At 54.8% G+C, this 26,964-nt stretch overlaps 1 protein-coding gene across 1 annotated transcript in view; it reads left to right on the forward strand.

Moving 5' to 3' along the window:
* The window catches only part of Cspg4 (chondroitin sulfate proteoglycan 4), a 35,421-nt gene extending 10,778 nt beyond the window's left edge, over window positions 1–24,643 (forward strand). Inside the window, exons 2-10 of the mRNA XM_021207232.2 lie at window positions 7,255–7,418; window positions 9,396–12,947; window positions 14,298–14,780; window positions 15,281–15,457; window positions 16,853–17,051; window positions 17,155–17,289; window positions 17,393–17,559; window positions 21,369–21,552; window positions 21,814–24,643. Of these exons, the coding sequence (XP_021062891.1) occupies window positions 7,255–7,418; window positions 9,396–12,947; window positions 14,298–14,780; window positions 15,281–15,457; window positions 16,853–17,051; window positions 17,155–17,289; window positions 17,393–17,559; window positions 21,369–21,552; window positions 21,814–23,648 (6,896 nt within the window). The 3' untranslated portion in view covers window positions 23,649–24,643. The remainder of the gene's footprint in view (window positions 1–7,254; window positions 7,419–9,395; window positions 12,948–14,297; window positions 14,781–15,280; window positions 15,458–16,852; window positions 17,052–17,154; window positions 17,290–17,392; window positions 17,560–21,368; window positions 21,553–21,813) is intronic.
* The last annotated feature ends 2,321 nt before the right edge of the window (window positions 24,644–26,964 follow it).

The following is a 26,964-nucleotide window of genomic DNA, read 5'->3' on the forward strand; positions in this document are numbered from 1 at the left end:
TGCATGCATATGGTGCCCAGACACATAGAAAAATAAAGTGTTTTAAGAAGAAAATTCTCACGTGGGCCAAATGTCACCTCCTTCTGATTTCTACTCCTCTACCTACGGATGCTTCCTCTGTCTACCCTCCCATAGACCCTGTGGATGTGGGAGTGCCTTGGGCAGGGACACAAGCCTGGGGCCTACTCTGAAGAACTTCTGACACATGGAGGTGCTGCTCAGTGGCAAAGCACATGCTTAACATGAGCAAGGCCCTGGTTTGATCTAGCACACACACACACACACACACACACACACACACACACACAAGCTTCCAACCAGAGGACCAAAGACCCGCTTTAGTGACCACAGCTTCCTGTCAGCCACAACAGACACTCTCTGAGTAGCTTCCACCCTTGCTTAGTCTCTATCTAGACCTCTACTTCCCACCCTCCCTGGATCCCCACGTCCCCAGTGGACAGGACTGGCACTCCATCACCCGCTTTTGAGAAGACTGGGCTACCTCTCGCCAGCCCCTCCCTCCCCAGCAGCTCCCTGAGCCCACCCGCAGCTGCTCCAGGAGAAGCCAGGCAGCTTCACCCTGCCAGCCAAAGCAGATGCGTTCCCTCCGGCCCTCCACTCCTCCCACTTCCACCCGACCCTGACAGAGGGAGCCTCAGGGGGACAAGAAGGGAAAAAGTGTGTCTTCCCCGGGCAAGCTGCCAGCCAGCCCTCACACCCTCCTCCCTCCCCAGCCAGTGCAAGTGCAGATGCTCCAGCCACCACCTCTGTGTGCACACACCTCCTTGCCCGCACCCACAGGGACTACAGCCCCAGCCTGGCCTCTGTCCCTGTGAACCTCTCTCTAGCCCTCAGTATCTTCTCTTGTAAGATGGAAATTGTCTCATAGAGACCCTGCCAGGGCTGGGGAGGGTCCCTTCTTTTCCTCTTGCATGCCAGTGACCTTATCCCAGGCTGGACCCGCTGAGTTGGGAATCTCACACCCACCAGGGCCCGGCCAGCCAGGGATAGGGAAAGTGGAAAGTGCCCTGGAAATCCACCCATCTGAACAAGGAGGAAAATTATAAGGCAGAGAAAAGCCTCTTGGAATTGTTCCGTACCACACTAACCCCACCCTCTTTGCCTGAGGCTGGGGAGCGGTGGAGCTTCACAAAGACTCCTTTGAGCCCCGCTTCCTCCCTGTCCCAGCCTCCAGCCTGGGTGGACCCTGGGCGATTGGTTCCATCAAAACCTCTCATTTTCCCTCCTACTTCCTCTTATGCCCAGCATGGCCCTGGGGTTGGCATATGTGGCTGGAAGCCCGGGCACTAGTCCTGCCCCTACTGAGCTCACAGGGGCTCTCTGAGACCACTCCTCCTCTTCTCTGGGAGCGCTCATCCTCCATATGGGCCTCGCTACTCTGGAGATCATCCTTAGTATATGCCCCTCAGCATGGCTGACTGATGGTAGTTGTTTAGAGGGCCAGCCGCTGAGACTGGTGCCAGAGCCAGAGCTCAGGCAATAATTGAGGAGACTGTTCTGTTCTGGCCTTTTTGGACTTTCAGAGAACCTAAGAGGCCATAAGAGAGTCAAGGTCCGAGTGTGATCCTTGTGGCCTCAGAGTTCTTCGGATGAGGGAAAGGAGACTACCGTGAGCCCAGCAGAACTCTTTTGATGCTCATTCATGGTGGTCATGAGGTCATTACCTCTCAGTGCTTGGTGGTCCAGCACTGCCCTGGGATGAGGTCTTGTCTCCTGAGAGGGAGGACAACTCTAATTTCCAATCCCATGTGACTGTGAACCAGCCTACGATTGCTCACGCGGCTGGGGAGGCTGGAATCAAGTGAGGATGACTGAAGAGCATCGACGGCCTGCAGTCTTCTGCCATTGGGCAGCTCTTAGAAGTGAGAGCTGCAGACTTGGCCGTCACCCAGTGCCGTGCCAATAAGGCCGTTATTCCTGTAGTCTGACCTGAATCTGTCCTACTTCACCTTCCCTGAATACCTTCAGAGTAGCAGAGGTGAGGAAGGATGAGGGCCTGCTTCAAGATGATGGCTTGGCCTTTCAGTGGGGTGGGATGTGCTGATGGAGATATGTGGGGAGGAGATTTGGGAGGAGATAGCTGCCCAGCTAGGCCCACCAGACAGCTTTGCTCTTGCCAAGTGCTCTTAGGAGGGGGCAGATCTGGTAGATTATCCTTCAGTCCTGGCCAACTCGGATCCTGAACACAGTTCTATCAGTCTTTGTACCCAGTATCCAGCATCCTCACTTACCCCATACCCGCCTACACATACTATCCAGATATGCTGACACCCCCAATACATGCACGAGCACATACATGCATGCACACATACACACGCACATGCACTTGCATATGAGCTCATCCATACACACACGAACACACACACATATGCATGCACACATGAGCTTGTGCACACACACACACATGAACGTGCACAGGAGCTCGTGCATACACATATACATGCGTACACACACAAACACATAGACAAGCATGCACACACACACACACATGAACATGCACATGCATGCACACACGAGCTCATGCATACATGCACATGCGCACACATACATGCACTCTTGAACACGTGCGCGCACATGTGTACACACACACGTATACACACACACACACACACACACACACACACATGCATGCTGACTACTTGTGGGGACTCCACAGGCTGCTTTGATCAGCTTGTCACTTTGCTCCACCAGCCCAGAGCAGAGAAAGTCAGTGTCCAGCCTCTGCCCATCCCTAGGGAAACCTCCCTCAGGTTTCCATGGCTTGAAGGCAGAACTATGGTGGAGAAAAAGAGGGAGTCCTAGGCAGTGCAAGAGAAGGTGAGCTGGCCTGAGGGCTAGGTGACCTCAGAGAGAATATAGTGGCTCAGGCACGGCACTTGGCCCATTGCTTTTACAAAGGCTGTATTCAGGTGGACCCTCACACCCATGAATGTGGACAGAAAGCCCTTCAACCCTGCCCCAGCCCTCCCAAGAATCTAGCCCGCCATCCCTCAGACTCCTTTGAAAACTCCCGCCTCACCCTGCCTTCTCAGACCTGGAACCAGGATATATCACCCTGATGCCAAACCCCACAGGCTACAGTAGAGAAATCCAGCTTCCCCAAGGCAGGGTCCTCTTCCTCCCACTCACTAACACCCCTCATTCCAGCCCACAGCAGTAGGTCCTGCCATCTCTGTCTCCCTGGGCTCCCTTGTCCCCTTTCCTAACTAGTCTGTGTCCCGCGAGTTCAGTCCTTGTGAAGAGGGGTCACTATGTCTCATTTTCAGCATCTTTCTCCCAGGCTGGTTCTTCTTTTCCATCCCAGTTGCTGCATTAAGGAACATATGCATATATGCTTGTGTGTGCCCGAGCGTGTGGATGGATGGATGATCGGGGAAGATTGGTCCCCTGCCTCTCTTGCCCACCTCTCTTGCTGCAGCACTAGGCGTCACCCCCATGCTCACACACCCAGGCCTCCCACCCCCACCCCGCCCTCAGCTGAACAGCAGGTACTCCTGCCCATCCTGCCCAACAGCCCTAGGCTCCCATTTTCTCCCTTATAAAGTCAGGCTATGGCAGGCAAGCAGGAATGCTGCCTCTGCCCATGACGCAAGCCAGCTGTGGGAGTCTGCCCGACTGCCCTAGGCTATGAGGGGTAGCACAGAACTCACAGGATTCACTGCCAGGGAACAGGGTGCTGTGGGTGGGGCTGGGGTAGGGTTTAGACAGTGGCTGAACTGAGACCTGAAGCTTATCTTTCTGAGACCAAGTCAGATAGCTTCTCCCCTATAGCCCCTATATGTCCTGGGCTATAGAGAACTTTGATGTGGAACGTGCTCTCCGGGGGTAGGGCACCAGGACAGGGGTGGCCAGAGGCCTGGCTCTCTAGTGCATCCCTAGGGCAGGGAGTTGTACTCCCAGTTAGATAGGTGCAGGGGAAGCCAAAGAGAAAGCTGCGGGGAGGGGGGAGACAAGAAGGAATTCGTGGCTAGAGGTGGGGCAGTGAGCAGAGCTAGGTGTCAGAGCTGTGGTGTCGAGAAATAGGACAGATAGAAAGAAAGACAGTTGGCTTGCACAGAGTTCAGAGGAGTTCGAGGAACTGGGTCTGTAGCAGGCCCCCAGGAGTAGAGAAAGCCTGGAAACTGGAAACCTCACTCCCAGCCCAGCAGAAAGAGGCTAGTGCGTATAGAATCCTACCAAGAAGATGCAGACTACACGGCTATATGTAAGACCCTACCTCAACATAACTAAATGGGGAACTAGGGACTGCAGGGACCAGATCCCCACTGACACACTCCCCAAGAGTGTCACCCCAGAGACCCAGGAGGTACCAGCACACTCCGGGGCCTGCGGAGGGATGGCAAGCTAGATTGACCAAAGCTTTGCTTGACCATCTGTGAAAGAGACCAGCCCAGCAGGACACTGGCTCTTTCTCTCTCCTAACCCCAGGTCTCAGGAAAAGCATGGAGCCACCCCACCCTGGAGTCCAGACAGCAGCTCCCTGTTCATGAGAGGAAGGGTGGGAAGCCACGAGGACCTCCCCACCTTCAGCAGAACTCTGGCACGGGAGGGGCAGGAGCCCTCCAGGAACACATGGCCTCTTTGAGGGAGCCAGGCCTAGCCAAGTAATGGCAGGCAGGCAAGGGAGGCAGGAGGGGCTGGGCACAATCGCTCCTCTGTCCTAGCAGTTCTGGGTCCTCACGCGTATACACAAACACATAGCTTTACACAAACCCCAAAGAAACCCCAGAGCAGCCACCCACACACTCAGGCACACACATCTGCGTAGCCCTGGACACTCACCTGTGACCTTCCTCTACCAAAAAAAAAAAAAAAAAAAAAAAAAAGCCCACACAGGCAGCAAGCATGCAGCCTTTCCGAAGCTCCAGCCCATCTCCAAGAGCCTGGGGCCCCTCCCACACAGAGAGCTTGGCCTGTACATACTACCACCACACCCCCCTTCCTTAGCCTACACCACTAACCCTCTGCCTGTAAGTAGTCTAGAACCAGTAGGGGGGCATGGGAGCAGAAACCTCCCCCTTCCACTGATCCTTCTCCCTGAGATCATTTATTCCTCTTCCTCTGTGATGCTTTATGCCGCCCTCACCTGCTCCAGGATGTCCTCTGGGATTGACTTCTGGCTTATTATTTCTTCATCCTGCACACTCTTTATATTTGAAGGCCCTCTCCAACTGCCCCCTACCTAATGACAGCAATTGTGAATGCAGCCTGTCAGAGGGTGAGAGGAGCAGAAGGGTGGAGGTGAGGTGTGGGGGTCCGGTCAGAGTTCCCAAAGCCCCAGCCAGCTTGGCTTCAGAGGCCTCTGTTCTGACAAGGGGGCTGCCTGGCCTGCACACTCCAGCAACACAAGGCAGCCAGTGTGAGTGCCTCTCCACACAGGAAACAGCCGGGCCCAGGCCCTCAAAGGGCTCATTCAGACCCCAGCTCTCTGGAAAGTACCTCTGCTTCCTGCCACCCTCCCACTTAGCCAAACAGGCTGCTGCTCTCTCCTGTGGGAAGGGAGCAAGAGGGAGGTGGTTCAGTGGTTAGGGCCAGCCATGCATCTTAGCACCTGACCCAGAGCCCTGCCTAAGACCTAGCATACCTTCTGGGCAAGGGAGTGGGGGTGGGATCACTCCCACTAAAGGGGAGCATGCCCTCTTCCTTGTGGGTGGTGAGCAGCCCAGCCCAGGGTTGAAATGTTTACCTCTTTGCGGGATATAAATATTCTCAGAGTGGGCAGTATCACCTGGCCCACAAAATCCCTGTTCAGCTCTCGCCAGCTGCTCCAAGCCACTCCAGCCCACCAGGGTGGTGGCTCCATCCTGTGGGGGCCGTGTGCCCCACCCTCTGTTCCGTGGCTGCCCATGGTTTGGCTTGCTGCATTTTGCTCAAGCAGACTCGGCACCCCCCCCACACACACACACACACACAAGCTCCTTCTGCTGAGCAGTGTCCCGGTCTAAGGTTCCCTGACACAAGATGTGCTGGGCCCACTGAGTCCTGGGCAAGTGGCTTTGTGCTCATGATATCCTTTTAACTCAGGAGTCACCAGGGAGGGTTTCAGCTCAGCCCCGGGAACAGCACTATCTTTCTTGGCCATCTCTCCTGGGACAGAAAAGGTGCAGACCCCTGCAGTGGCTGCTGCTGCTCTCTCAGGCCATGTCAGCTGGCTCAGGCTGGCCGGGGCCCAGCGTTAGCGTGGCTGATGCCAGAACATCTCTCGGTCAGAGCCATCAGCCTGACCGGGATGGGACTCCTTTTCTCCTGCTGTCTTCCCCCAACGCTGGACATCTGCAGGCAGTTGAGGTTCTAACCACCGCAAGAATGGGTCAGAAATGGTGGAGAAATTGCTGGAGACTGAAGAAAGCTAATTTTAGGGAACTGCCTGAAGGAGGACGTTTCCCAGTGCGGTCCAAAGCGGCCTGCACGGTGCTCACCAACCCTGGGTAGACCTTATCTGTCCTGCTGCCTGAGGAGGACCCTCGCTGGTCCAACTGGAAGGCCTGTGGTGCGTCCCCAGCCTTGTATTCAGAGACATCCCTGGCTTGGGTTGGGAAGGGGATCTCTGCTGATGTCTTCCCTGGCTCCTTAGGCATGTTTGGAAACAGAGAGGCCGGATGCGAGTACTCACCAGGGACCCATGGTGGTGCTGAGGCAGGAAGCAATTGCAGAGCGGTGGAGCACAGTTTGGCCGGCTTTGAGTCTGACACCGCACGTGCTTCCCATTGGCCTGGGAGCCTTTGCTCCTTGGCAGGCTCTGAGCAATAAACGGCCCCACCCCACCCCGTCCCCACAGGCACTGGGAAAATAGAGAAGAAATGACATGCCTGTATAGCACCACCATCAGGCTCCACAGCCAAACACAGAGATGAAGCGCAGTTGTGACAAGGAGCCCACCCTAGGAGAAGACTGTGGTCAGGGATCAGCCTTCATTGTGAGAGTCCCCCCTGGAACTCTGTTCCTGGGGACCTGTGCCCACCAAGCCAGGTGATGAAGACAAGATAGGGAGAGACCAGACCCTAGGTGGACATTTGCTGGGGCCCAGAGGTGGTAGGAACCTATGGCTTCAGGAACCCAAGAAAACTTGAATAGCGGGAATCTTAACGAGCCCCTAGGCTGTGCCACATAGAGCCATGGGGCATGTCAGCATAGAAGCCCTTCCCTCTCCTGCAGCCCATCTGTCTGTCTCTACGGTCCCTAACCTCCTCCTGGCCGGAGCCTGACCTTGACCACAGCTCCCTCTCTCACCAGCCTCCTTCTTCGGGGAGAACCACCTGGAGATACCTGTGCCCTCAACCCTGACCAGAATAGACCTGCTGCTCCAGTTCTCCACATCCCAGCCCGAAGCCCTGCTTCTCTTGGCAGCAGGCCAAACTGACCATCTCCTGCTCCAGCTCCACTCGGGATGCCTGCAGGTGAGTGGCACGCCTGGTAACAGGGCTAGGGGATCCCTTCTGTAGGTTGGAAGGCCTCGTCTTTGGCTGTGCAACCTCATGCGAGTCACCTCTGCCCTTGGGTCTTGGTCTGTCGCTGTGGGTGGCCGGCAACATCCCAGAGTGAGCTCCTGGTGGCAGTGGCTCTGCCTACGAGCTGTCTCGGGTCTCAGTTCTCTTTGTCGCCCCTAGTTGACCATCTGGACTGAACTTGCTGTATCCACCTCCTCGCAGTATCTGACTAACAGGCTTTCCTCTCTATTACCCCTGCCTTTCTCTTTTGCGTGCCTCTCTTTCTCTTCCCCATGCCTGACCAATTCCCTCTCCTTGACATCTATGTGTGAGGAGTATCCCTGCTCCCAGGGAGTATCCCTGTCCTACTCATCTGACTGGGACTCCCCCTCCCCCGTCCCCTGTAATAAGGTGGTACAATCTGAGATCATCTACCACCTACCACCACCCTCTTTTGTTCTTATTTCATGCTTTAAGACCAATGTTATTAGCCAGGGGTCATTTAGCCGTCTCTTGAGTCTTCCCCTAGTTATAAAATGTTTAGGAACCCAGTATCTTAGGCTTGGACCCATCTGCTTTCATGCCCCATTGCGACTGAGGGACCCTGGCCCTATCATCTTACAGCTGCCATGGCTTCTCGATGCCACAAGTTGTCACTTGGAGCCTGGGCCTGGGGCAGCAGATACAGTAGGGTCCATAGATGCTCCATGCTTGGGTTCCTAAGATCTTGTACTCTGCCACCGCCCACTCCAGTTCTGGTGTCTATGTCTCATGGAGGACACCTCCTCTACTAGATCCTCCAAAACAGAGCATCCAGGCTGGCAGGACAGCTTGTGGGTGGATGCACCTCTGTGCAGGCCAGATGGGTGACCAGTACTCAGTGCCCAGAACCCACAGCATAACAGGAGAGGACTGACTCCTCAGAGTTTCCCTCTGACCTTCACATGTACCTGCACATACACACACACACACACACACACACACAGGTGCACACACACACACACACACACACAGGTGCACACACATGTACACACGCATACCATACTCACAAATACCCGTACACACATATATAAATACACACTCTCACACAAGCACACACACCACACATGAACATACACACACTCTCATACAGACACACACACATGTATGCACACCACACTCACAAATACCCGTACACACACACACATACATACATACACACTCTCACACATGCACACACACCACACATGAACACACACACAGGCACACATACTCTCATACATACAGAAGCACACACACACATGTATGCACACCACACTCACAAATACCCGTATACACACACACACACACATACACACTCTCACACAAGCACACACACCACACATGAACACACACACAGGCACACTCACTCTCATACATACAGAAGCACACACACACACACACACATACACACACCCATGTATGCACACCACACTCACAAATACCCATACACACACACACAGTCTCTCACACATGCACACACACACCACACATGAACACACACACACACACACACACACATGCACATAAATAGATAAAACATTCAAAAGGAAAACACAGACCATCTCTCTGGGTTCTTCACCTACAGTGAGCCAAGCTACTTTTGTATACTAAGGGGCTCACCGGGGGATTCCAGAGGGCACATTACTCCTCCAGGGGTAGTTTTTCTGGAACCCACAGTAGGTTTTCTGACACTGCTTACTCAAGAAAAGAGATGAAGGAGGAGACCATGCAAAGTGTTGCTTCAGGGGAGAACCTTGCTTTGTGTAAATCCCCAGGGTCAGGGACAGTCTCTGAGCCACACTGGGGCCTTGACTCTACCCAGTTGAAACAATAGGGAGCTAAGGGTGAAAGCCTTGTCCTGGTCCGGGTTCTGAGGGGGGCTCAGTGACAGCCACTCCCACCCCTGATCTCCCTGTCTCTCTTCAGGTCAGACTTGCCCTGGGACAGAAGGAGCTGAGGCTGCAGACGCCAGCAGACACAGTGCTGAGTGACTCGGCCCCCCACACAGTAGTGCTCACTGTCTCGGATAGCTGGGCTGTGCTGTCTGTCGACGGAGTGTTGAACACCTCTGCCCCCATCCCAAGAGCATCCCACCTCAAGGCCACCTACGGGCTCTTTGTGGGCTCCTCTGGAAGCCTTGACCTGCCTTACCTGAAGGGAATCAGCCGACCCCTGAGGGGCTGCCTCCACTCCGCCATTCTCAATGGCCGCAACCTCCTCCGTCCGCTGACCCCCGACGTTCGTGAAGGTTGTTCTGAAGAATTCTCTGCTGGTGACGAAGTGGGCCTGGGCTTCTCTGGGCCCCACTCACTGGCTGCCTTCCCCGCCTGGAGCACTCGGGAGGAGGGCACGCTGGAGTTTACGCTCACCACTCGGAGTCAGCAAGCGCCCCTGGCCTTCCAAGCAGGGGACCAGCGTGGCAACTTTATCTACGTGGACATATTTGAGGGCCACTTGCGAGCTGTGGTTGAGAAGGGCCAAGGCACCATGCTACTCCGCAACAGCGTGCCTGTGGCTGACGGGCAGCCCCACGAGGTCAGCGTACACATAGACGTCCACCGGCTGGAAATCTCTGTAGACCAATACCCTACGCGTACTTTCAACCGTGGGGTCCTCAGCTACCTGGAGCCACGTGGCAGTCTCCTCCTTGGGGGTCTGGACACAGAGGCCTCTCGCCACCTCCAGGAGCACCGTCTGGGCCTGGCACCGGGGGCTGCCAATATCTCCCTGGTAGGCTGCATAGAAGATTTCAGCGTTAATGGCAGGAGGCGGGGCCTCCGGGATGCCTGGCTGACCCGTGACATGGCAGCAGGCTGCAGGCCTGAGGAGGATGAATATGAAGAAGAGGTCTATGGCCCATATGAAACTTTCTCCACCCTGGCACCGGAAGCTTGGCCAGCCATGGAACTGCCAGAGCCGTGTATTCCTGAGCCAGGACTGCCTGCGGTCTTTGCGAACTTCACCCAGCTGCTTACCATCAGTCCCCTGGTGGTGGCCGAGGGTGGCACGGCCTGGCTTGAGTGGCGGCACGTGCAGCCCACCCTGGACCTGACAGAGGCAGAGCTGCGCAAGTCCCAGGTGCTGTTCAGTGTGAGCCAGAATGCACGCCATGGTGAGCTGGAGCTAGACATCCCGGGAGCCCAAACCCGGAAAATGTTTACCCTGTTGGACGTGGTGAATCGTAAGGCCCGCTTTGTTCACGACGGCTCTGAAGACACCTCTGACCAGCTGATGCTGGAGGTGTCGGTGACTGCTCGGGCACCTGTGCCCTCCTGCCTGCGGAGGGGCCAAATTTACATCCTGCCCATCCAGGTCAATCCTGTCAACGATCCACCTCGCATCATCTTCCCCCACGGCAGCCTCATGGTGATCCTGGAACACACACAGAAGCCTCTGGGACCCGAGATTTTCCAGGCCTACGACCCAGACTCTGCCTGTGAGGGTCTCACCTTCCAGCTCCTTGGCATCTCCTCTGGTGTCCCTGTGGAACACCGAGACCAGCCGGGAGAACCAGCAACTGAGTTTTCCTGTCGGGAACTGGAGGCGGGCGACATAGTCTATGTCCACCGTGGTGGGCCTGCGCAGGACCTAACATTCCGGGTCAGTGATGGGATGCAGGCCAGTGCTCCAGCTACACTGAAGGTAGTGGCTGTCCGTCCAGCCATACAGATCCTCCACAACACAGGGCTGCACCTGGCCCAGGGCTCTGCTGCAACCATCTTGCCTGCCAACCTGTCAGTAGAAACGAACGCAGTGGGACAGGATGTGAGCGTGCTGTTCCGAGTCACTGGTACCCTGCAATTTGGGGAGCTGCAGAAGCAGGGGGCCGGCGGGGTCGAGGGCACCGAGTGGTGGGACACAATGGCCTTCCACCAGCGCGATGTGGAGCAAGGCCGAGTGAGGTACCTGAGCACTGACCCACAACACCACACCGAAGACACGGCGGAGGACCTGACCTTGGAGGTGCAGGTGGGCCAGGAGACGCTGAGCAATCTGTCTTTCCCAGTGACCATCCAGAGGGCCACAATATGGATGCTGAGGCTTGAGCCTCTGCATACGCAGAACCCTCATCAGGAGACCCTCACCCCAGCCCATCTAGAGGCGTCCCTGGAGGAAGAGAAGGAAGAGGGAGGCCCACACTCTCATACCTTCCACTATGAGTTGGTTCAGGCCCCCAGGAGAGGCAATCTCCTGCTTCAGGGTACAAGGCTGTCAGATGGCCAGAGCTTCAGCCAGAGTGACCTGCAGGCCGGTCGGGTGACCTACAGGGCCACAATGCGGACCTCGGAGGCAGCCGACGACTCCTTCCGTTTCCGGGTCACATCCCCACCCCATTTCTCCCCGCTCTACACGTTCCCCATCCACATTGGTGGTGACCCAAACGCTCCCGTCCTCACTAACGTCCTTCTCGTGGTACCCGAGGGGGGGGAGGGCGTGCTGTCCGCTGACCACCTCTTCGTCAAGAGTCTCAACAGCGCCAGCTATCTCTATGAGGTGATGGAGCAGCCCCACCATGGCAGGTTGGCTTGGAGGGACCCAAAGGGGAAGGCCACCCCAGTGACATCCTTCACTAATGAGGACCTACTCCATGGCCGACTGGTCTACCAGCACGATGACTCTGAGACCATAGAGGATGATATCCCGTTTGTGGCCACACGCCAGGGTGAGGGCAGCGGTGACATGGCCTGGGAGGAGGTACGTGGTGTCTTCCGAGTGGCCATCCAGCCTGTGAATGACCACGCCCCTGTGCAGACCATCAGCCGTGTCTTCCACGTGGCCCGGGGGGGACAGCGGCTGCTGACTACCGATGATGTGGCCTTCAGCGATGCTGATTCAGGGTTCAGTGATGCGCAACTGGTGCTGACCCGCAAGGACCTCCTCTTTGGCAGCATCGTGGCTATGGAGGACCCCACAAGGCCCATCTACCGGTTCACCCAAGAGGATCTCAGGAAGAAGCAAGTTCTGTTTGTGCACTCGGGGGCCGACCACGGCTGGCTCCAGCTACAGGTGTCTGATGGGCAGCACCAGGCTACTGCCATGCTGGAGGTCCAAGCCTCAGAACCCTATCTTCACGTAGCCAACAGTTCTAGTCTCGTGGTTCCTCAAGGAGGCCAGGGCACCATTGACACCGCTGTGCTCCACCTAGACACCAACCTGGATATACGAAGTGGAAATGAGGTCCATTACCATTTAACCGCTGGCCCTCAGTGGGGGCAGCTGCTCCGGGATGGCCAGTCAGTCACCTCCTTCTCCCAACGGGACTTGCTGGATGGGGCCATTCTCTACAGCCACAATGGCAGCCTTAGCCCCCAAGACACTCTGGCGTTTTCTGTGGCAGCAGGGCCAGTGCACACTAACACCATCCTACAAGTGACCATTGCCCTAGAGGGCCCCCTGGCCCCACTACAACTGGTACAGCACAAAAAGATCTACGTCTTCCAGGGAGAAGCGGCTGAGATCAGAAGGGACCAGCTAGAGGTAAGGTGGTGCACGAGGCCCTGCCAAGCTGAGGATACTTCCATGAAGGGGGTGTTCCTGTGGGCACTCGAGTCTTAGGAGTATTACAGCTTCAGTAGTCACCTGTATGTGCTGTAGCTCCACATGCTGCGTCTAGGAACATACACCTACCTGTTAAGTGTCATGCCCCTCCAGAGATCACACACACACATGTGTCCGTGCTATGGCTGACCGTGTAAAATCTGGGCTCCAGCCAAATCCACAGAATCTCTGAAGCAGAGACCAAGAGTGTGTATCCTGTCACAGTCCCTAGGAGGATACCATGAGGGGTGACCTTTAGGAGTGCTGCCCCTCAGATCCACAGGTTCTCAGCTCTTTCTCTAGACCCCACACACCAGGACTGTGAGGGCCTATGAAGTGTCTGTTAACTCAGGGAGCTCGCAGCACAACGCTGACCAGCTGGCTCACTGCCTTGCTGTAAAAGCCCAGTTTGGAGGCCCTTCCAGTTCTGAGTGTTTGGACTTTGAGAAAGACCATGAGTAAACATGTCAGAAAGTGTCCACACCAGAGGAGGCAGCATATGAGCCAAGCTTTGGTGGTGCACACCTTTAATCCTAGCACTCAGGAGGCAGAGGCAGGCAGAGCTCTTTGAATTCAAGGCCAACCTGGTCTGTTAAATGAGTTCCAGGCCAGACAAAAGAAGAGGTAGGGGAGAAGCGGAGAGAAGAGAAAAGTATGAAGTATGGACAGCACAAAAAAAAAAAAAAAAGTAGCAGATGGCATTCCAAGCTAAAAGAATGTATTCTGGGGGCTGGAGAGATGGCTCAGCGGTTAAGAGCACCCGACTGCTCTTCCAAAGGTTCTGAGTTCAAATCCCAGCAACCACATGGTGGCTCATAACCATCTGTAATGAGATCTGATGCCTTCTTCTGGTGTGTCTGAAGACAGCTGCAGTATACTTACATATAATAATAAATAAATCTGAAAGAAAGAAAGAAAGAAAGAAAGAAAGAAAGAAAGAAAGAAAGAAAGAAAGAAAGAAAGAAAGAAAGAAAGAAAAGGCATAGGATCTGAAGACCCTTTGATAAGGGTTGTGCTTAGACATTTTTGTGGCTAGATCAGGCATTGAGTGAGTACTCGGCCTCCTTTGGGGTGGATCAAATCAGCAAACTGCTTAAGACCTGGGAGCCTGTGCTGCTACGCATGGTGAGAGCGCCCTCTTGTGGTACATAGTGTCAGCTATAATAGCTCCTGAACGCTGACCAGCCACACGTGGCTGAATTAGCCACACGTGGCGACCGAACCTGTTCTGCCACCTGAGGTCCACGACAGCCTGTGACCCCGTTTGTCCCCATCGTCTCTGTTGACCAGGTAGTCCAGGAGGCAGTGCTGCCTGCCGACATCATGTTCTCGTTAAGAAGCCCCCCGAACGCCGGCTACCTGGTGATGGTGTCCCACGGCGCTTCGGCAGAGGAGCCGCCCAGCCTGGATCCTGTGCAGAGATTCTCCCAGGAGGCAGTGAATTCAGGCCGGGTTCTCTACCTGCACTCTCGCCCTGGAGCCTGGAGTGATTCCTTCTCCCTGGATGTGGCCTCGGGCCTGGGTGATCCTCTTGAAGGCATCTCTGTGGAGCTGGAAGTGCTGCCCACAGTCATCCCCCTGGATGTTCAAAACTTCAGCGTTCCCGAGGGTGGCACCCGAACGCTGGCCCCTCCGCTGGTCCAGATCACTGGGCCTTACTTCCCCACGCTGCCAGGCCTTGTCCTACAGGTGCTAGAGCCACCGCAGCACGGGGCCCTGCAGAAGGAGGATCATCCTCAAGATGGGAGCCTCAGCACCTTCTCCTGGAGAGAGGTACTGGAGACACCAGGGCCTCCTCGGCTCTAGTCACTGACACTGCTTTATGCTTTATTTCAGTCTTCCCCTGGGAAATGGAAACCGTTGTCACTTTTCACACACACACACACACACACACACACACACTTCTTTTTTTAAAGAATGTATTTAATATAATATATATATATTATATATATTTTATATATATATAATATATATATTATATATGTACACCATTGCTCTATTCAGACACACAAGAAGAGGGTACCAGATCCCACTACAGATGGTTATGAACCACCATGTGGTTGCTGGGAATTGAACTCAGGACCTCTGGAAGAGCAGTCAGTGCTCTTAACCACTGAGCCATCTCCCCAGCCCCACATACACACTTCTTACCTGTGGGTAAAGGGATCTATCTCCTGTACCTAACCATGGGACATGAAGGGTGCTGGTCCCAAGATCCCTGTTGAGTCTTGGGCTAGCTGGAGCCTGACAACCAATCCTGAGTCTCCTCATAGGTGGAAGAGCAGCTGATCCGCTACGTGCATGATGGAAGTGAGACACAGACAGACGGCTTTGTCCTGCTAGCTAATGCCTCGGAGATGGACCGCCAGAGCCAGCCTGTGGCCTTCACTGTCACCATCCTTCCTGTTAATGACCAACCCCCTGTTCTCACCACAAACACAGGCCTGCAGGTGAGTTCACTCCTCGACCTATCCCATCTCTAGTCCCAGAAAGAGACTAGAGTCCCTTCTCTCCTTCTCTCTGGCTCAGTCTCATCCTCTGTGAAATGGGTTCACTGGCTTTTGGAAGAAGAGAGATGATACTGTGCTGAAAACGGAACACGGTTGTGAGGTTTTGTTACTGGGCAGTCTTGGTTTAGAAAGACCATCCTTGGCCTTGCTAGTCCCTGGACCTACCTGTTCACAGAAGGGTTTTCCCTCATGTCTCAGGCCCAAAATACCTATCTAAAGAAATTTATTATAAGCCCTGTATTGTGGGATGCAGGTTGGGAGCTCTGGGATCACAACAAATAAAGATCACAACGGGGCTGGCAAGATGGCTCAGTGGGTAAGAGCACCCGACTGCTCTTCCGAAGGTCCAGAGTTCAAATCCCAGCAACCACATGGTGGCTCATAACCATCCCTAACAAGATCTGACGCCCTCTTCTGGAGTGTCTGAAGACAGCTACAATGTACTTACATATAATAAATAAATCTTAAAAAAAAAAAAAAGAAGAAGAAGAAGAAGAAGAAGAAGAAGATCACAACGAAGCATGCATATAGAGAGAGAGACTGAGGGTCTAGATAACCAAGGGCTGCCTAAGTTGGAAATGTTGTGTGGTAAATTGGCCACTAGGTGGCAATATCCACCCATGTTAGCCCCCCGGAGCCCAACACTGGTTTTTTTATCTTACTCTTGGACTCTGGAAGGGAGATAGGTATTAGAAGGATGTTTTCTGAGATAAGGGCCTCCTACCCAGAATGGCCTCAGTGGCTGGCACTGTGCCACATGGAACAGGGCTCCGGAAGAAGACCTTGCCCTGCGTGGGTGGGTAGCCAACGGGGCCTCCCCTGCACTCTGCATGGATGGGTTCCTAGCTGATACGAAAATTCAGCTCTCCTCTCCACTCTCCACCTCCCTCCCGAGCTTCAGTTGGCAGGAGAGCCTAGTTCTAAGTGTTGTGTGCTAGCCGACACCATTACCTCTGTCCTGTGCCCACCCTCGCCAGGTGGTGTATGCCATGACGGGAGAGAAGGGAGGGCCCTGCCCACCAGGGAGACACGGCAGCACCTTCAGTCAGGGTCGGGGATCTCTGAAGTAAGAACTTGGTAAGGACCACACAGGAACATTTCTAGTCAGCTATTGGATGGAACATGGTCTGGCTTTGAGGTACAATTAAGATTAGGCCAGGTGGGGAAGGAACCTGCGTGACAGAAAAGGAGAATGAGATAGAAGGCCCAGAATGGCACAGGTGTCCATGACAGCTGAGCAGAGCAGGTTGGGGACCTGGTGGAAGTGCAAGGGCCAGGAGGAAGGGGATGGGAAGGGCACAATGTGGGCAGAACTTTCACAGTCTGTGTCCCTAGATCTGGGAGGGGGCCATTGTGCCCATCCCTCCTGAGGCCCTCAGGGGAACAGACAATGATTCGGGGCCAGAAGACTTGGTCTACACCATCGAGCAGCCCAGCAACGGACGGATAGCCTTGAGGGTAGCACCGGACAGCGAGGTCCTCCGCTTCACACAGGCCCAGCTGGACAGTGGGCTTGTACTGTTCTCACACAGAGGTGGGTGCCAAGTGGGTTCTCCAGCCTCCTGGGGTGGGGGTACCTTGAGGGGAGGGAGCTACCCCGGGCCAGCAGGATCCAGCTCCACCCGCCCTGTGCTCAGGAGCCCTTGAAGGAGGCTTCCACTTCGACCTCTCTGACGGCGTACACACTTCTCCTGGACATTTCTTCCGAGTGGTGGCCCAGAAGCAGGTAGTCCTCTCCTTGGAGGGCACCCGGAAGTTGACTGTCTGTCCAGGTAGGTCTGCATGCTGGCTAGCAGAGGCAGAATGGAGGATGGTAGTGTGGGACCCTGGCCTGGGCTCCTGTCAAAAGCTAATGGGCTCCTTCATGCTTCGCAGAGTCTGTGCAGCCGCTCAGCAGCCAGAGCCTGAGCGCCAGTTCCAGCACAGGCGCTGACCCTCATCACCTGCTCTACCGGGTGGTGAGAGGCCCCCAGCTTGGCCGACTCCTCCATGCCCAGCAAGGAAGTGCAGAGGAGGCCTTGGTGAACTTCACCCAGGCTGAGGTAAGGGCCTCACTCCTCAGCCACCACACAGACCCCAACCTTACCTTAGGTGGCTGCCAGCTGGAGCATGCACCTCACCAGCAGCTAGCTTCTCTGGATCCTGCCCCAGCTCAGGGTTAGGCCTCCAGAAGGAAGCCACAGCTGGATCCCAGAGGGTGACCAGGGCCCAGGAAGGAGGGCCAGGGGCACCCCAGTGACTGGTGAGGGGCCGAGCTCACTTCAGCCGGACAGTCTGGGATGAAGTTGAGCTTGGAACTCAGGAAAGATGCCAGAGAATGTAAGCAAGCTGGGGGCAGATGAGTCCCAGGCAGAGTGGGCCAAGCTGAGGGACACTGAGATCTGCTCTTCGGAGCAGAGTCCCTAGGGCACACCAGGACCACGGATCAACATTCTAATTCCCAGCCGCGTGTCGAGGCTGTCTGAGCTATAGGTGCTAACTAGTGGGGGGCAGTGGTCATCACTCTTCACATGAACGAACGAACGGATTGGTCCCCACAAGGTCTCAGGCACTGTGAGCAGCTCCTCTGGGCCATGGTGGAGGACAGGCTCTTGTGAACAAACAACTCACTCGGTGCTCCCGCCTAGAGGTCATGTGGGCACATAAAGTCACAGCATGACCCCATGAGCAGGATCCACGAGAACATGGCTGACCCTGCCACTGGCCCTGTCACTGTGGTGCTGCTCCAAGAACTTTCCAACAAGGCTTACCCTGGCCCTTGAAAAGGGCAGGACCCACCTCCAGGTCTCTTTCCAGAACTCAGAGGCCTCCTGGGCCCCACAAGTTCCTTTCTACCCCATCAGGGTGTGTGCTCCTCCTGAGAAGTACTGGAACAGAGGAGCTGGGGGTGGGGCTGGGGGGGCAGGGAGCCCTCCGGGTGTGGGGGCGGGGGAGCAACTCCCACCCAGCAGGTAGCTCAGAGGAGGAAGCTGCCTTAACTAGGGTCAAGTAAGATTCCTTGGGCCCTGCACATCTTTTGCTAGGCTTGTGTTCTCTCTTCTCCCGGGCCCTAGCATCTACCACAGCCCCTTTCTGCCCCACCCCCCACAATAAAATCTGCCAGTGGCTAGGGCAGCTGTATGCCCTGAGTCACTGAGAGCCTTGTTATCAGGGACCAGGAAGGAGGAGAGGCTGGGACAAGGCCATGGGTGCCCCTCCCCACCCAGCCAACCCCCATGCTCCAGCAACATGAAGGACACAGGACTGAATGGCCACCAGGGGGCCAGACTGGCAGTGCCACCCAAGAAGGCTGGAAAGAGGCTACGTGGCACAGACACCCTCCTCCCCTGGCAGAGGTCAGGTAGCAGTAGGCAGTGGATTGACAAACAGTACCACTGCCCTTCAAGACGCTGGGCTAGACAGAGCAGAGCTCAGGTAACGTCCGTTTGTAGATGAAGCAGTACATATGCAGTCCAGTGACTTTCGCTCAGTACACATGGCTAGTAAGAAGCAAGACCATGACTAAGCCTTGAGTTCCCTTCACCTAAGGACACTGTCCCCACACCTGGCCTGAGTTTTGCCTTTTTCTCACTCGGGCCTTCTCGTACTGGGAGCACCAACAGGCAGCCAGGTGTCATGCTGACCTCCACCACCACTGCTGGGGGGAGGGGGGCTCCATTTCCCACCGTGCCCACCAGCAGCCTGGACTAGAGGTTTCTTACAACTGACAGTCTTCAATCCTTTAGGACACATCTGGCCCACAGATGTGTTTTATTTGAATACACATTACATTTAATATTTTAACATTAGTTGTCACCGCTGAAGCCTTAGGAAAGTTTCCAGAAACCTGATAAACCGATTCTTTAAAAGCCTGTGCTCCTTCTCATAGCAAACCACTGAGGAGACACCCCCTCCCTTAACGCAGATCGGCTCCCAGTGTAGACAGCACAACCCGATTGCAGTGCTCTGGGACTCCGAGGTGGCTCGCTCGCTCACAGCCACCCCACTCCGTTTCTGGTTTACGATTGTGCAAGCCCTGCCTTGCTGAAAGGAAAATCTTTCTGCTTTTCCCTCCTAAAGGGGGAAACAAAGATAAGGCATGAGGATGCGTCTTGGTCAGAAGGGGCAGGAAACAGATTTCTTTACAGAAACAAAGAATACTACTTGGGGTTGAACATACACTTGGCCCTAAAGAATGGGTTGTAAAGTTGATGTGAGGTCTCCTGGATAATGATGGAGTCTTTGCGATCAGTTAGTGAATTGATACAGCACTGAGAAAGAGCCATCCTCAACCTGGCACAGTGGCACACACCAGCTTCTTGGGAGACTGAGGCAGGAGAACCACTTGAGCTTGGGAGGTCAAGGCCAACCTGGGCAATGTAGTAAGACCCTTGTTCAAAACAAAAACAGGAAACTCACCATACGTTTTCAAAGGCTCACCCTGGGTTAGGACTGTAGAGGCAGTGGGCCAAGGCCTTGAGCGGAATACGAGAGAGAAAACGTTTGCAGTAACCCAGATAGGACCTGGGTGGGGAGGGAGAAAGGAGCTAAGGAAGTCTCTGGGGTTTTCCCTGAGCCACTCAACAGCAGAGCTGCTGTCATGGCGATAGAGTCTCAGGTGAGGCCACTGGGCACATCTGGGCCTAGTGAGCTTGAATAGACATCAGTGGAGCAAAAGACACAGGTGGATATTTAAGACTGGGGTTCCAGTGAGAGTAAGCTGGGCTGTAGAGCCTGGGGAAGACCACTTGGGGCTCTGAGACTGCACGGAGTAGGTAGGACAGGGACCGACCATGCCACAGGATGCTGGGGAGCAGGACCCGCAGAGACCCAAGAGAGATCCGAGGAGACCCAAAGCAGAAAATCACATCCTGGAAGTTTCATCTTGTCAATCGATGCTCAGCGGTCAGCGAGACCCAAGCCAGTCTCTGGCTCTAATGCATAGGGCTCATTAGTGCCATTGATGACATCATAGGAACAAAATCCTGAGTGGAGCGGGCTGAGGATGTATGGTGACATTGGACACTATTCTTGGGGAATGTTGCTGCAGTGAAAAGAGGGAGGTGGTAAGTGCCAGCTGAAAAGATGAGATGGATCGAATGGAAGCCTGCCTGCCTAGCAGACACGAGGCCCTGGTTCCAGTCATCACCACCACCACATAAAACTGGCAGTTTAGGGCTGGTGAGATGGCTCAGTGGGTAAGAGCACCCGAATGCTCTTCCAAAGGTCCAGAGTTCAAATCCCAGCAACCACATGGTGGCTCATAACCACCCCTAACAAGATCTGATGCCCTCTTCTGGAGTGTCTGAAGACAGCTACAGTGTACTTACATATAATAAATAAATAAATCTTAAAAAACAAAACAAAACAACAACAACAACAACAAAAAAAAAAACTGGCAGTTTAGCAAGTTCCAGGGCAGACTAGGATGCATGAAACCCTCTCTCGAGAAAAAAAAAAAATGTAAATCCAAGAGTGATTTTCTTTAAGATGAAAGGAAAAATTAACTTGGTTGCATAGAAAAAAGAAAGATAATCTATTTGGGGGAGATCTGATGTAACAGAAGGGAGACTAGAAGCGGTGCCTGTGGGAAGCAAGGAAGAGGGACCCAGTTTAAACGGAAACATGAATCAGTGACCAATCACCCCAGCTTCAGAGCCCAGCTTTTCCCGGCCGTGTGATTCCCTAAGGACCCCTTGAACCAATGAGGTAGACAGCAGGCTACACAGACAGACCCAGGTTCAGCCAGAAGAGGTAAGGCCGGACACTGAGGAGATTAGAGAGTGCCCGTGCCCTGCCAGCCTGACAGGGAGCTCCCAGGAACTACAGACTGAACCCACCTGTCACACCCAACCACCGTGTCTCCCACTAGGTGAACGCTGGGAATATTCTGTATGAGCACGAGATGTCCTCTGAGCCCTTCTGGGAAGCCCACGACACCATCGGCCTCCAGCTGTCCTCACCACCTGCCAGGGATCTGGCTGCCACCCTGGCCGTGATGGTGTCTTTCGAAGCTGCCTGTCCCCAGCATCCCAGCCGTCTCTGGAAGAACAAAGGTGAATAGCATGGTGGGATGGCAAGGCGGAGGATGCAGGGAAATAGAGAGTGCCCAAACAGAGGGATAGCGGCTTCTGTCTTAGTCCCAGGGAGTTAGAGGGATGGTGCATAGGAACGCTGGCATCAGAAGTCCTGTTCTCCCGGGGCCATGAGCCCCATCCTGGAGCAGTGCAGACTTGCCCCGGGGTCTCCTTTCTGGGGATTCCTGGTTCTCCTTCCAGTGGACTGGAACTTCATAGCCTATGTCTCATTCCCCCCAGGTCTTTGGGTCCCTGAGGGCCAGCGGGCCAAGATCACCGTGGCTGCCCTTGATGCCGCCAACCTCCTAGCCAGTGTGCCAGCATCTCAGCGCAGTCGGCACGACGTACTCTTCCAGGTCACACAGTTCCCCACCCGGGGCCAGCTCCTGGTGTCTGAGGAGCCACTCCATGCCAGGAGGCCCCACTTCCTGCAGTCTGAGCTGGCCGCGGGACAACTGGTGTACACCCATGGTGGTGGGGGCACCCAGCAAGATGGCTTCCGCTTCCGTGCCCACCTCCAGGGACCGATGGGGACGTCTGTGGCAGGACCCCAGACTTCTGAGGCCTTTGTCATCACTGTGAGGGACGTGAATGAGCGGCCCCCTCAGCCACAGGCCTCCATTCCTCTCCGTGTCACCAGGGGCTCACGAGCCCCTGTCTCTCGAGCCCAGCTGAGTGTAGTCGACCCAGACTCAGCTCCAGGGGAAATTGAGTATGAAGTACAGAGGGCACCCCACAATGGCTTCCTGAGCCTGGCTGGGGACAACACTGGACCTGTGACACACTTCACACAGGCTGATGTGGATGCAGGGCGACTGGCCTTCGTGGCAAACGGGAGCAGTGTGGCCGGCGTCTTCCAGTTGAGCATGTCTGATGGAGCCAGCCCCCCAATACCCATGTCCCTGTCTGTGGATGTCTTGCCATCCACCATTGAGGTGCAGCTGCGTGCACCCCTGGAGGTGCCCCAAGCTCTAGGACGTTCCTCACTGAGCCGGCAGCAGCTCCAGGTTATTTCCGACCGTGAGGAGCCAGATGTAGCTTATCGCCTCACTCGGGGACCCCTGTATGGGCAGCTGCTAGTAGGGGGGCAGCCTGCCTCGGCCTTCAGCCAGCTGCAGGTGGACCAGGGGGACGTGGTCTTTGTCTTCACCAACCTCTCTTCCTCTCAGGATCACTTCAAAGTCGTAGCTCTGGCCAGGGGTGTGAACGCATCAGCCACCGTAAATGTCACAGTGCAGGCTCTGTTGCGTGTGTGGGCCGGTGGGCCATGGCCTCAGGGTACCACCCTGCGCCTTGACCCCACTGTGCTCGATGCCAGTGAGCTGGCCAACCGCACAGGCAGTATTCCCTGCTTCCGGCTCCTGGCAGGACCCCGCTATGGCCGTGTGGTCTTGGTGTCCCAAGGCCGAACAGAATCTAGGAGCGACCAACTTGTGGAAGAATTCACTCAGCAGGACCTGGAAGAGGGAAGGCTGGGGCTAGAGGTGGGCAGGCCAGAGGGCAGGTCCACTGGCCCAGCAGGTGACAGACTTACTCTGGAGCTGAGGGCACATGGTGTCCCACCTGCTGTGGCCTTGCTGGACTTTGCCACTGAACCTTACCATGCAGCCAAATCCTACAGTGTGGCCCTACTCAGTGTCCCTGAAGCGGCTCGTACAGAAACAGAGAAACCAGGAAGAAGCGTCCCCACTGGCCAGCCAGGTCGGGCAGCATCCAGCCCCATGCCCACTGTGGCCAAAGGTGGTTTCCTGGGCTTCTTAGAGGCCAACATGTTCAGCATCATCATTCCGGTGTGCCTGGTCCTCCTGCTCCTGGCCCTCATCTTGCCTCTGCTCTTCTACCTTCGCAAACGCAACAAGACGGGCAAGCACGATGTCCAGGTGTTGACCACCAAACCCCGCAATGGCCTAGCCAGTGACACAGAGACCTTTCGAAAGGTAGAGCCAGGCCAAGCCATTCCACTCATAACTGTGCCTGGCCAGGGGCCCCCACCAGGAGGCCAGCCTGACCCAGAACTATTGCAGTTTTGCCGGACACCCAATCCTGCCCTCAGGAATGGCCAGTACTGGGTGTGAGACCTGGCCTGTACCAGATGCTGCCTGCCCACCCGCCAGGCCCACTGCTGCTCTACCCTGGTCTGGCCTGAGGATCTCCAGAGCCAAAAAAAAAAAAGACCTTAAGATGCCAGGGGTGGAGGGAGCTGGGAGACAGCTGGAACAAGTAGGGTCAAGAGCTGGAGCCGTCCTCGGCTCTCTTAGACCTGGAGTGCCATGGGGGCCAAGGTGAGAGGCAGCTAAAGTCAGCTCACTGCAGAAAACAGGAAAGCATCCTAGATGGGTCACAACTCCGGGTCCTGGGACTGTGGCCTTAGATAAGTCATACCTGACCCAGACTGCCAAGGTCAGGAGAATGAGAGCAACCTCTCTGTGTTTTCCTGAAGCCGAATGGGGAGGAGTGTTAGGCAATAGATTAATATATTTGAGGTGCAAGATGGGTGGGGTTGCTCTGGGGTTGGTTAATTTAAGGCAAGAAAGCTATTGAACATGGTGCTGGCCTAGCCAGGCCTGATGAAGCCCTGGAGAACACGGCATGGACAAAGGTCTGAAGCCATTTCACCCACAGAGCCCTGGGGTAGAGCACCCGAAGCACTGGCCAGCAACCTTCAGCGCTTGGACCGGGAGTGTTAGAGGCCACCCTGGCGGCCATGCTGTCCTCAAGACGAGGGAGCAGGCAAATGGGGGCACTTGACTCCACGGAGCCGTGGCGAATGGTGCTTCGGAGGCTCCGGGCAGCTGTACGTCGTTTGGGTTTGACTGTGCACTGGGCTCCTATCCCTGGCAGCTTCACTCCCCTGGGGCAGGCCATGTGGCCTAGCTTCATGGGGGTGGGGATGGACAAATCTGGACAAGCTCTTGAATTTCCACCTCCTGGGGCATTCCCAAAGTCCTCTACTCTCACCTGTACCGGCAGACGGGCTGTTTGTTGAGATGGGACCAAAGCCCTTACGCTACAGGGAACTTCAGGGAAATAAAAATAAAAATAAATGCTCCCAGCCATAGAGTCCTTGGCCTGGCCTCCAAAGCCCCATTCCTCCCCCAACCTCCTTTCATTGTGGCTGCAAAAGCAAAAGTAAGGGAAATGGGGACTGGGGGGGGAGATGCCAAAGCTTGGGACACAGTGCATAAAGGGAAGATTGGACGTGCAGAGTTTTGTGTGGAACATTTTACAATCTCCATGCTTCACTAGGAGGACCCAGGTACTTCTCTAAAGGAGGGGAACCAACGCAGACACAGAAAAGCCATACCCCTAGAGCATATCATGCTAGCAATGGGTTGTGAGATCTCAAGTCTCCAAAGAAAGGCCATTATGAGAGCCACAGGGCAGATAGAATCCTCCGGCCCTTCCTACGAGAGCATGATGCAAGATCAGGGGCAATGGAAGCAAACTCTGGCCCAGGGGATCATCTGGGCTGAAGTCATTAAAAAAGAAACATAAAGCTGAATTGTTCTCTCTTGCCTATAATCCCAGTACTTAGGAGGCAGGAGCATAAAAATGAGTTCAAAGTCATTTTTTTTTAAGATTTTTTTTTTTATGTATATGAGTACACCATTGCTCTCTTTGAAGAGGGCATCAAACCCCATTACAGAAGATTGTGAGCCACCATGTGGTCACTGGGAATTGAACTCAGGACCTCTGGAAGAACAGTCTGTGCTCTTAACAGCTGAGCCGGCAGGGCATGGTGGCACATGCCTTTAATCCCAGCACTTGGGAGGCAGAGGCAGAGGCAGGCGAATTTCTGAGTTCGAGGCCAGCCTGGTCTACAGAGTGAGTNGAATTTCTGAGTTCGAGGCCAGCCTGGTCTACAGAGTGAGTTCCAGGACAGCCAGGGCTACACAGAGAAACCCTGTCTCGAAAAACCAAAAAACGAAACAAAACCAAAAACAAAACAAACAAACAAACAAAAAACAGCTGAGCTATCTCTCCAGCCCCAAAGTCATTCTTGATCCTAAAAAATTGAAGGCCAATCTGGGCTCCCAGAGATCCTATCTGAGCACAAGGGAGGAGGCAGTAGGTTTCTGTGCTCTGGGAAAACATGGGACTCCATGAGGCCTAAGAACAGGAAGTTAGACCTTTGGCAGCTGACCAGCTCTGGGGACTGGGATTTCCTCTGCACGTGTCCCAGTATCTGTAACATTTGAGCCTCGCTCCCGCTCACCACCCTGCCTGCCCCCAGACAACACTCTCTCATGGTATGGTGCCCATTTTAACATCTGGGCCCCTCTCAGAGACTTCATGCAGGAAACTTGGAACCAGGTGGATTGCCAACAAAAAGATCTCCAGAGGGACAGGAGGGACAGGGAGACAGAATCAGGGAGGGCCTGAGACCCAGCTAGAGCCACACAGCAGAGTAACGAACGATAGATGAGAGCCAGCAAGGCTTCGGTGGTGCCACACAGAGAAACACTGCCATGAAAAAAAATCACTTCCCACCCCGCCCCGTACCTCCCCAGAATACTCTGTGTCTTAAGCTGCCAACACTAGTTTCCTTTTTATAAATGTGATGTCTCTGACCCCCAGGTTAGGAAGACCAAGAGCATCCCCATATAACTCACAGCTCCACCTTGCCACTCCCAGGAAGTTAAGGCTGGCTCCTCCGGGCCAGTCTCCACCCAGAGTAAGGAGCGTCCCTGAAAGTGTAAGCAGAGATGTGGGTGACAAACCTGCCAGGCAGGATCTGCCCTCATCTCCTGTTTCCCCTAGAGGACTGACAACACCCTCTATTCACACAGCCTGCCCTGCCCTGCCCAGCCCTGCCCCCAGGCACTGGCACAGGCTGACACTGCTCTGCTGCTCTGAGCCTGGGCTAAGGTGGTAAGCTGGTACCCAGACCATTGTGCCCAAGCCGTGCTGGAACCTGAGTCTTTCACAACACAGTCAAGCTGAGGGCTGAACACAACTTTGCGTGTGTGTGTGTGTGTGTGTGTGTGTGTGTGTGTGTGTGTGTGTGTGACCCTTTCAAACAGACTCCTAAAACATAAGGGCAGGGTTCCTTCACCTCTACTAAATAGTTCACAGAGGCTGGAGATACAGCTCACTGGTAGGATGCAGGGCTAGAGAGATGTCTCGGTTAAGCCAAGTCTGAATCCCAACCCCCACATGGTGGCTCACAACTAACTGTAACTCCAGTTCTGGGGATCCAACACCCTCCTCTGGCTTCTGTGGGCACCAGGCCCACACACGGCACACAAACATACATGTAGGCAGAAGATCCATATACATAAAAATTAAATCTTTAGGGCTGGTGAGATGGCTCAGCGGGTAAGAGCACCCGACTGCTCTTCCGAAGGTCCTGAGTTCAAATCCCAGCAACCACATGGTGGCTCACAACCA

The sequence above is a fragment of the Mus pahari genome, chromosome 10 (genome assembly GCF_900095145.1).
Source record: "Mus pahari chromosome 10, PAHARI_EIJ_v1.1, whole genome shotgun sequence".
NCBI classification, from domain to species: Eukaryota; Metazoa; Chordata; class Mammalia; order Rodentia; family Muridae; genus Mus; species Mus pahari.